The 9,382-nt window shown below is 38.2% G+C and overlaps 4 protein-coding genes and 1 non-coding gene across 6 annotated transcripts; 4 read left to right on the top strand and 1 right to left on the bottom strand.

Annotated features, from left to right (window-relative positions):
* Nucleotides 1-2,173: 2,173 nt before the first annotated feature.
* On the top strand, nt 2,174-4,133 carry LOC117791098. Of its 2 annotated transcripts, none has more exons than XM_034630754.1 (5): nt 2,174-2,310; nt 2,362-2,549; nt 2,614-3,042; nt 3,350-3,781; nt 3,855-4,133. In XM_034630754.1, the coding sequence occupies exons 1-5, from the start codon at nt 2,184-2,186 to the stop codon at nt 4,062-4,064; spliced, it is 1,386 nt and encodes a 461-aa protein (XP_034486645.1). In that variant the 5' UTR covers nt 2,174-2,183; the 3' UTR covers nt 4,065-4,133. The 2 variants fall into 2 exon arrangements, with proteins under 2 accessions (XP_034486645.1, XP_034486646.1); XM_034630755.1 differs by having other exon boundaries at nt 3,350-3,804; nt 3,879-3,943.
* On the top strand, nt 3,207-3,280 carry Trnat-agu. Its single transcript has one exon. It is a non-coding gene; the product is annotated as a tRNA-Thr (tRNA).
* A 557-nt stretch (nt 4,134-4,690) lies between the features above and the next one.
* On the top strand, nt 4,691-6,342 carry LOC117792036 (protein farnesyltransferase subunit beta). The gene is made up of 4 exons (XM_034631991.1): nt 4,691-4,907; nt 4,961-5,217; nt 5,273-5,944; nt 6,016-6,342. The coding sequence occupies exons 1-4, from the start codon at nt 4,809-4,811 to the stop codon at nt 6,218-6,220; spliced, it is 1,233 nt and encodes a 410-aa protein (XP_034487882.1). The 5' UTR covers nt 4,691-4,808; the 3' UTR covers nt 6,221-6,342.
* A 408-nt stretch (nt 6,343-6,750) lies between these two features.
* Nucleotides 6,751-7,904, top strand: LOC117791536. The gene is made up of 4 exons (XM_034631324.1): nt 6,751-6,908; nt 6,970-7,137; nt 7,194-7,402; nt 7,491-7,904. Exons 1-4 carry the CDS (start codon nt 6,800-6,802, stop codon nt 7,875-7,877), a joined length of 873 nt encoding a protein of 290 aa, XP_034487215.1. The 5' UTR covers nt 6,751-6,799; the 3' UTR covers nt 7,878-7,904.
* LOC117791535 (28S ribosomal protein S33, mitochondrial) lies at nt 7,896-8,428 on the bottom strand. The gene is made up of 2 exons (XM_034631323.1): nt 8,223-8,428; nt 7,896-8,149 (listed from the first exon to the last, which is right to left on the bottom strand). The coding sequence occupies exons 1-2, from the start codon at nt 8,343-8,345 to the stop codon at nt 7,928-7,930; spliced, it is 345 nt and encodes a 114-aa protein (XP_034487214.1). The 5' UTR covers nt 8,346-8,428; the 3' UTR covers nt 7,896-7,927.
* Nucleotides 8,429-9,382: the final 954 nt, after the last annotated feature.

Here is a 9,382-nt window from a genome sequence, read left to right as displayed (position 1 = left end):
AGTTAAGAACAGGGCCCAGCCCAAAGAATTTCTTGCATAAAGCCAATTAAATTAAGAAATCTGATGCAGTGCCAATGATTCTTTTCCTCTTTCTTTTTTTTCATCTCGTTGTCCTCTTTTTATTTTTTGTTGTCTCTTCGTTTTACAATGCAGAAACGTGAATCACACGAGCTGTGGTCCGTTCAGCAATTGGTATTTTACAACAAACAGCGCTTGCGTCCAGCTTATTTAACATAAATCGAATGGGCTACTGAAATACACGTCCAACTCTGGAGTTAGCTTATCTTTAACTTTCTGCCACAGTCTGCAAGTCTGCAGTCTTCTTCTACCAATTTTCATTGAGTAAAGCCACCAAACGACCTTTACAATATTGCATAGCCAACGCGGAGACAGCGCAGACAAATCACGACCCGAAAACAAGCAGAGGGCAACTGTCATTTGCCACAAGAGTCCAAGCAACCCTGGACAACTGCCATGGAGCTGGTGTGTAAGGGGGAGGACGGGGGGACAGTTTCACACCTCAAAAGCAAAGCTGACCCAACTAATAAGCCAAGCAACTGCAGCTAACAGTGAAGACACCACAACAACAACAACAGCAACAACAACAACACGGCATAATAAATAAAAGCCAAGTAGCTGCCTTAGAGTCTGCCTCTGAATCTGTCCAAGCACTGGGCTGATGTCGCTTAGCTACGTTTACACGTGAACAATTATTGTGATTATTTTACAAAATCAATTTCAATAACATATCGAGTAATTTAATTACTAAAAAATTTACACAGTTTTTTATATATTAAAACCTATTTGATTTTGAAACAGTGCTAAGATAAAATTCAAAATAATATATTTTTTTCATATTTTTTATGAAACATACATTAATTTAAAAGAAAATCAAGGAAAAAGTCTGAGACTATTGAAAAAATTAAATTAATTTGTTGTATAAAATAAACCTAGACTCGAACCAAAACTTTGGGTTTAGGGGTTCTTAAATCTTGCTTGGGATCCAAATGGCTTTTAGCGAACCTTTTTCAAGTCTAGAGGAATACAGCGATGTTTTGAATAAGAAAATACCCAAGCATACCAAATCCAACGGCTTATCAAAATATTGCATTAAAAAAGGTAAATCACAAAACAAACTTCAGAGTCGTTAAAATTGTAAAATGCAACGCCAAATTGATAAATTCACAACAGTTCGACACTGGGCCCAAAGCATACTATATAATTAAAAATTTAACAAGTTGAAAAGAAAATGAGAATAAGAATAAGAAGTGAATAAACATCTTGCAAAAACGTGTTTAAATTTGGGGTATTATTGCAAAAAGTATCGTGTAAACCATCTGACTACGAATGCAAGTTGGTAGTTGGCCAAGTTGTCAGTTGGCCAAGTTAGCGAGTTGGCCGGAGGCTGGTCTGTTCTCCGATTTTCACAAGTTGATATCGCAAACACAAAATGTTAATGAGCAATTTCGAGATGGTGCGAAGTGATTTCATTATTTAAACTTCTCTTTTTGTTATGGTTGTTGTTGTTATGGTTGTTGTTGTCGCTCTGTCTCGAATTCAAGCCGTGGTGCTGAGACTGTTGTTACTTGATTTCAACGTTGTTGTTGCTGTTGTTGTTATTGTCGTTGGGATTTCTTTTATTATTACGCCTGGTTCATTGGGTAATGAAAGCGAAATAATTTTAATTGGGACCGCTGTGGCATTAATTCTTTCATCGAGGCCAAATTAATTATTTCCTGTCAAATTAGTTTTGGAAATTTCGAAAGATGAATATGCAACAGACTCCTCTCTCTGAGCTGAGCTCGTTGCAAGTGTCACCTGTCGCCTCAGTCCTGGTTACTTCAAAACATTGTTCCGCCGCATAAATTAAGAGGGCAACAACGTTGATCAATTGGCTCGCATTTGATGATTAAAACATAAATTGCAATGCCAACCCCTTGCATGATATGTGGATACATCATACACATATGTATATCTACATATTTATAGTATGCAGGGTAGTTAAGGGGTTGCTTGACTCGCAGTAAAATTACACTTAATTAAACAACAAGACATTAGCGTTTTTTTCATTTAAAACTGAAAGAGGTTACCCTAGTTCTGTATAGACCCATCATGTAAAGGGACGGCTAAGAAAATTGCGTCAGTTTTATTTATATATATATATATATATATCGTAGGCTTCAATGAAAATGATACAACAGCTGCTGCTGTACCTCTTGGCAATAAACATACGCAGCATCTTTGCATCCTGCAGCGTTACAAGGATCATTATGCGTGTGCCCCGAGAGCATGATATAGGTCTATTGTTTGGTAAGCTCCAATTTCGACAACTACTACTCCTACTCACACACACACTCTCAGATCTAAAAGTGTTCAATAGAAAAACAGAAAAATCGCAAGTGCTGGACTTTTCAGTTAGTGCAGAAGAGATTTGCACCTTGAACACGACAAATGGAGAGCAGGTGCTGGCTGGTAACATCTTTGGGGGAGACTTTGGCTCCATTGAGCCGGGCAGCAGCATTACAGTCTCTTTGGTGTGGCCCACTGTGGTCAGTAGATACAGATACTGGTATTATCCCCATCTTTAATACACTGATTGCTTCCATTGTGTAGTCGCTTTACAATCGCGTCGGCAGTTGCCCCATCGTCGTCAGCAGTGTCAATCATCTGAATGAGGTCAATAAGACGAAACAGATACTCTACTTTGATACCCGTTTCGAGACATTGGATCCGGGTAACCATTCGCTGCGTAGACGCAAGGACTTTAATGATTGTAAGAACTGGGATAAGAATTATTTCCGAAATTGCACTCCGCTTAATTGTGAGGAACTTTATTTTGGCAAGCGGAGCTATTACAATCGAACAACGGAACAATGCGAACCAGCTCCAGCTTGCATTGGGGATGGCATCCAATATGATTTTTATGCCAACGAGTGTGTGGACACAAACAATTTTATAACAGACGACGAAATTGAGCAGCTTAAACAGGGCAAATTCGATAATAATTATATGGAGCTACACGAATATAGAACAAGCCAAACGGTAAGTAGCACCATCTATGCAACAAAAATAATACGCTGTTTCTACGGCCCTCTATCGGTTCAATCTTAATACCTACTAACGCAGCCAACTTCACGTTAATTCAAAATGCGAAAACTGACTGCTTGATTTGCTTTAGTTCAAACAATTTCTCACCTTGCGCAAATGGCGCCGTGGCTTAGTTGGTTAAAGCGCCTGTCTAGTAAACAGGAGATCGTGAGTTCGAATCTCGCCGGGGCCTATAGAAACAGATCAATGTGTTTCTGTATTTTTAATTTTTTTAAAAACGATTAAGAATTATACTTTACAGAATGAACAAAAACAAGCAAAATTAAATAAAAAGTCTGTGCCTAATACGAAAAATGAAAGTACCAAAGAACAACCAAGAGAGTGCAATATTGGGACAAAACTGTCACTTGTTGATTTCAACAATTGCTTTCAGCACTTAAACGACCCGAAAGTAGAAGAACATACAAAAGCTCAAGAACATCATCTGACTGATAATAACAAAGTTAGGAAAAAATCAACAATAACTTCAATACTGAAGAGTTTCTACTACGATTGGTACTTGCCATTGAAAGCAGAAAGGGAGATCGAGAGCGAGAGCGAAAATGAATCCACTGAGGCAAATACAACAATTACAAAAGAGCGTCCTTCGTCAGGATCAGGGTCAAAATGGAGCAGGCTAGGCGGTCTACACCTAGTGGAATGGATCAGTCTAATACTGGAAATGCTGCTCATTGTGAGTTGATATTGATTCATTAGGTATTTACATATATCAGTATAGAGAATTGTTAATCGGTAATTGGTTTCAGCTCTTTTTGGTCATTATATTTCAGATATTAGCCACTACAGTCACCTACGTAGTTGTGTGCCTTTCCCTCTACGGCCTAATGGAACTAATAGCCACGATGAAGCCGTACGCTGTGAGCGGTGCCCATATAGGTAAAAAGCTGACGCCTCGACATAAAGAATCAAGTCATGAAGTTATGACTTCAGCTAGTTTAATGTCACTATTGAAATGAATGTTACATTGTTCAAATTTCTATTTTTTGTATTCAAGTTTCTATTCTTTCTCAAAAAATAATAAGACCTACCAGAACGTTTTTGGATCTTCTCGATACGGAGCTTTAATAATACATTTACAATGGCTTTACAATTAATGATTAAATATGATGAAAATTTTGAAATTTAATGAATATGGCGGGTTCCTTGTGCCTGAACTTCAAACCTTCATTAAAATGCTTTCCTCAATTTTATCTAATTTCAAATTTTTAATTTTCATCAAATTATTAATTTATTTCAAAGTTATTGCATTTTGAAATCGGCATTCACCTTAATTTAAATTTTCCAGTGTGGCCACACGCGACCAATACACCATTCTAATTAATTCAGTATTTTTACCAGATGTTCTGGTATATATGAGGTACATAATTTTATATCGTTAGCAATTTGCAATTTCAACTATTTTTCGGATGATTTCCAGCCAGAAACAGCTATTTATTTCTCTAAAAAGTTTTTTGTTTCGATTAGTTTTGTTGTTGTTTTGTATTAAACAAAGTTGGCAGCATTGGCACTACATTTGGAAATCAGCTGTGCCGTCTCTGTCTTAGCTACTTTGAATCGCAATTTAAGCTATTTTTCGGATACTTTCCAGCCAGAAACAGCTATTTTTCCTCTAAATAGTTGGCAACAGTGTGGCAAACAGAGACTAAATAAATTTTAAAAGTAAATTAAATAGTACAATTTATAATTCGGATATCCAAATCATGTGGTCATCAGACGAGCTCTTGTTTCGCAACTTTCAACAGATCAAAAACCTTAAATTCGACGATGAGAAAGTCTCCACGATAAGCTCCAGAGAGCAGGTGAGTAATTCAATTTTGACCCAAGTGATAAATAAAAACCATGGAATTTGTAGCAAAAAACTGAAGACTCGGTGGAAAAATGCTACGATCGATTCGAGCAAACACAATTTCTGAATCCACGTGTCTCGCAACTCAAACGCATTGAGCATCACAAATATCTGGATTCAATGTTGCGCACACTGCCATCACACTATCAATGCCTGGACAGCAGTCGTCCCTGGTGTGTCTATTGGATCCTACAGTCAGCGCAATTGCTAAGCTTTACGTTTGATGAGCAGACGCTGAACGGTGTCGTGCAGTTTCTTACCAAGTGAGTGAACAGCAATCTAACTTTGTTCATAATGTTTTCATTTCAATGTTTACAGATGCCGTGCACCCACGGGAGGATTTGGCGGCGGACCGGGACAATATGCCCACCTGGCGCCCACATACGCTGCCGTTAACAGTCTCTGTATTATTGGCACCAAGGAAGCATATCGCGCCATCGACCGGGATTCACTTATAAAGTTCTTGTTCAGTGTACGCGATGCGGACGGCTCCTTTCGTCTGCATGTCGACGGGGAAACGGATGTGCGAGGCGCATATTGTGCCATCTCCTGTGCAAAGCTGGTCAATATACCTGAGCCTGTGCTTAAGGATTTGTTTGCTGGCTCTGGGGACTGGATTGCCAGTTGCCAGACATACGAAGGCGGCTTTGGTGGTGCTCCCGACTTGGAAGCTCATGGTGGCTATACGTTTTGTGGCATTGCTAGCCTGGCTTTGCTCAACGAGGCGGACAAGTGCGACAAGAAGGCATTGCTTCAGTGGACACTGCGTCGTCAGATGAGCTACGAAGGCGGCTTTCAAGGACGCACCAATAAGCTGGTAGATGGATGCTATTCATTTTGGGTAGGAGCTACAATTCCTATAACGCAAGCAACACTAGTTGGCTCAGACAAAAGCATGGAGCAGACATTTTTCGATATCGAAGCACTACAGGAATACATTTTACTCTGTTGTCAAAAAGCAAATGGTGGCCTTATTGACAAGCCCGGCAAGTATGTGTATAAATCATTGTTGGATCTAATTGGATTTATTCATTTATTCACATTTCTGTCCATGATCTCAGGCCCCAAGATCTTTATCACACCTGTTACACACTGAGCGGCGTTTCTATTGCACAGCACTCGGAGTCTGCGCAAAATCCGCAGGTGCTTGGCGACATGATCAACGAGCTGTTACCCACCCATCCGCTCTTTAATATACCTCCGAAGTCTGTGGCGGCAGCATTAAGCTATTTTTCAAACAATTCCAACTCTGATGGCAAACTTTAGTACTTGGACAGCATTAGATCAGTACGGGCTACGGATAATGTACATATATGTATAAAGATAGCTGGCAAACAAATCTTTTAAACTTGTACACTTTTCAAACTAAATTTTCTTAATGCAAATTATTTGTTTTCTTTTATAAAGTTAATAGTTAATATTTTTGAATGAGGCTAATTTTTCAAAAAGGGGAGCGCATGGGCAGTATTTATTTCATTTTCCATTGTACTTCAATTTTACCAATATTGTCGTCATTATTGACCAAATTCAATATTTTGAAGCTAGAATCTTTCGAATTTTTGCAGAGTTTTTGTTAGAATGTACAATATCGAATTTAAGATATTCACTGAATTATTAATTTATTGCAAAGCTTTTGCACTTTGCCACTTTCATTACCTAAAATTTGAATTCAGCAGCTGTTAAAATACTGTAATGCTACAGACTGTTAACAATCAGCTGTTTTTCTTCTGCAAACCAACAGCTGATTGTCAATTTCTTCTTCTTCTCTGTATTTCACCGGGTTTTTTTTTATAAGGAGTTGAGAAGAATAGAAATTTGCATTTTAATCGTCATTTGGTATTCTATATGTTTTCCAGTCATAAGCATTTAAAACGAAAAACACCTTCAGAGGGCATAGATCGACGTGAATACATTGGCCATCTGGTTGATGAGTATTACACCTCTACAAACGTTGGTGAGCAAAAAAAAAAATAGTGCACATCGTCTCATTCACTATCAATGGATCGATCTTTTAGAGGCCCTGGAGCAGGTGACTGCGAACTTGGCCAACTTCGCGTATGATCCCATTAATTGGCCACATTTGCACGAAGCTGATGCGCTGGACGTCTTCGTGGCATCCGTGGACACACAGAACCACAATCTGCAACTTCACGGCGTAGCCGCATTGTGTAATTTTTGCTTAGGTAAGTTTTTCAAGTGAGCAATGAAAAGATTTCCGTTAATTTCCTACAATTGACAGACAACAACGCGTCCAAATTCATAATTGAAAATATAACAAAAATCGGAAGATTATTTCTGCGCACCGAGCACTCTGAAATTGTACTTCATAGCCTAGCACTCCACTACCAGCTTCTATGCGCAGGATTGGGCAGCAAGGAGCTGCTTATAAACCCGGAGTTACTCAAGCGTGTGCAACATTGGCGACGCGAATCTAACGACGATCGCATTGTCAAGCTGTGCCAAGTATTTCTCGAGGATTTTGGCAGTCGCATTGAAGTGACCGAGCTAAACAATGATCCAACAGTTACGCCGCCAGCTATGCAGCGAAGCTAAAGCGAAACTGCAGCAGGTCCAAGTGATAAAACGTTTCACACAGCTGGATCTGGAGACATTTGCACAGTTCACTGGTGACTACAACTATATACACACCAAGGACATACCGGTTGAGGAACGTCGAGTCCACGGCGCCTTGCTAAATGCCGTTGTTGCCGGCATTATTGGCACTAAACTACCCGGATCGGGCACAGTAGTGCTGGAGCAAAATTTCAAATTTCTGAAACCCTGTCGCATTGAAACGGACACCGTGGTAACTGTGCGACTCCTAAGCACGCGGAAGATTGCCACAGTTGAGTACGAGTGTCGACAACACGATGATGTGGTGTTTGCTGGCAATGCTAAATTGTTGACGCGTAGTTATTCATAATAAATATACATACATATCTATCATATATATTATAGTGTGGTTTATTATGTCTATTTCTTGGATGCACGTTTGCCTTCACCCTTCTTGGGCGGCGCCTTGCCACGCAGCTTCCGCAAACGTTTCATTTCCTCCTTAAAGTCCTGATGCTCATCTCGAAAGAGACCGTAATCCCTTAGGTTTCTCATAAGCAGATGCGTTTCCACATGCCGCGGATACCAGTTAACAACGTAGTCGCGCTTTTGTATTGGCTCCTCCGAAAACATGCGAACAACCTGCAAGCAGTTTTTTATTAATATTTATGTATGTTGTTTATTCGTTTATATTTTACAATCAATTATGTTTCACCTTCATAGACTTGTCGTTTGTTGTGCGCGCCACTTCGCCAAATATGCGATTCGACAGATAATTCATACGACGTGCGTACTGTGTGCCGAGCTTAATCAGCTCACTGTATTTAAAGGAGGACATTTTATGTCAGAATAAATAACTGTTTTATAAAAAAAAAGCCAAGTGTTGGGGTTATGTCACTGCCCCGCCACACAAAAAACAGCTGTGAAATAGAAACAACGTGCAATCGATAACGACCACTAGCGTTTTTCATCGTTTTAAAACGATAACAACAGCTAAGAAAGATATCGAGGACTTAAAAGTTAAATTATTCTGTTTTAAGTGTGTGTACCTTTTTCGCGCAATGCCGATTACAAAGCTCGATATACATATATTAAACTCTTTGTCCTGACTGAATATGAATAAAATCTTATTAGAATAATTATCATAATGTACCTTAAACGAAGCTGCTAATAAAATGAAGATATAGATACCCAGGTGAATTTTAAATGAGATCAACACAAAAGAAGATTTCATTCAAACGCCCTATATTTAATTTTTGTAGAAAGGGTATATAACTGCTCAGGGTATCTCGATGTCGTGCCCTCTCAACTAGAACGTTTTTAAGAGATTTATCACTGCGGACGGCAGTTCGCGCTAATGACGAAAGCAGCGCGAAGGGTGCAAAAGGCGACTAGCAGGGGACTGCCAGGGACTGGTAATCATTATAAGTTTTGTTATAAAACTAAAGAAATAATTATTATTCCATGAGTTTTATTATTTTACTTATGATTACTTTAGAGCAAAAAATTGAACTCAGGAATAATCATTATTTTTGATTCAACAAAATAAAGCTCAAGGTGTTATTTTGACTTGTAAAAAAAAAAATTAAATTAAATAATTTAATTATTATTAACTCAAGAAATAAATTATTTATTATTTCGAATAAATATTATGCTATGAGTTTTATTTTTTTTTTTATAAAAAATAATGACTATTTCTTAAGTTTTATTTTTGCCCAAAAATAATGATTTTTTCATGAATAAAATAATAAAAATCATAAATCTTAAGATCATTGTTAAATTGCATAGATTACCTTTAAATAAAAATTTTGGTATATTTCACGTTTGTTTACAGTTACTAGAAGTGAGTGATTGAAAAAAAAAACACAAAATAAT

This window comes from Drosophila innubila (genome assembly GCF_004354385.1).
Source record: "Drosophila innubila isolate TH190305 chromosome 3R unlocalized genomic scaffold, UK_Dinn_1.0 2_E_3R, whole genome shotgun sequence".
Lineage (NCBI taxonomy): Eukaryota > Metazoa > Arthropoda > Insecta > Diptera > Drosophilidae > Drosophila > Drosophila innubila.
This window is presented reverse-complemented; position numbering and strand designations above follow the sequence as displayed.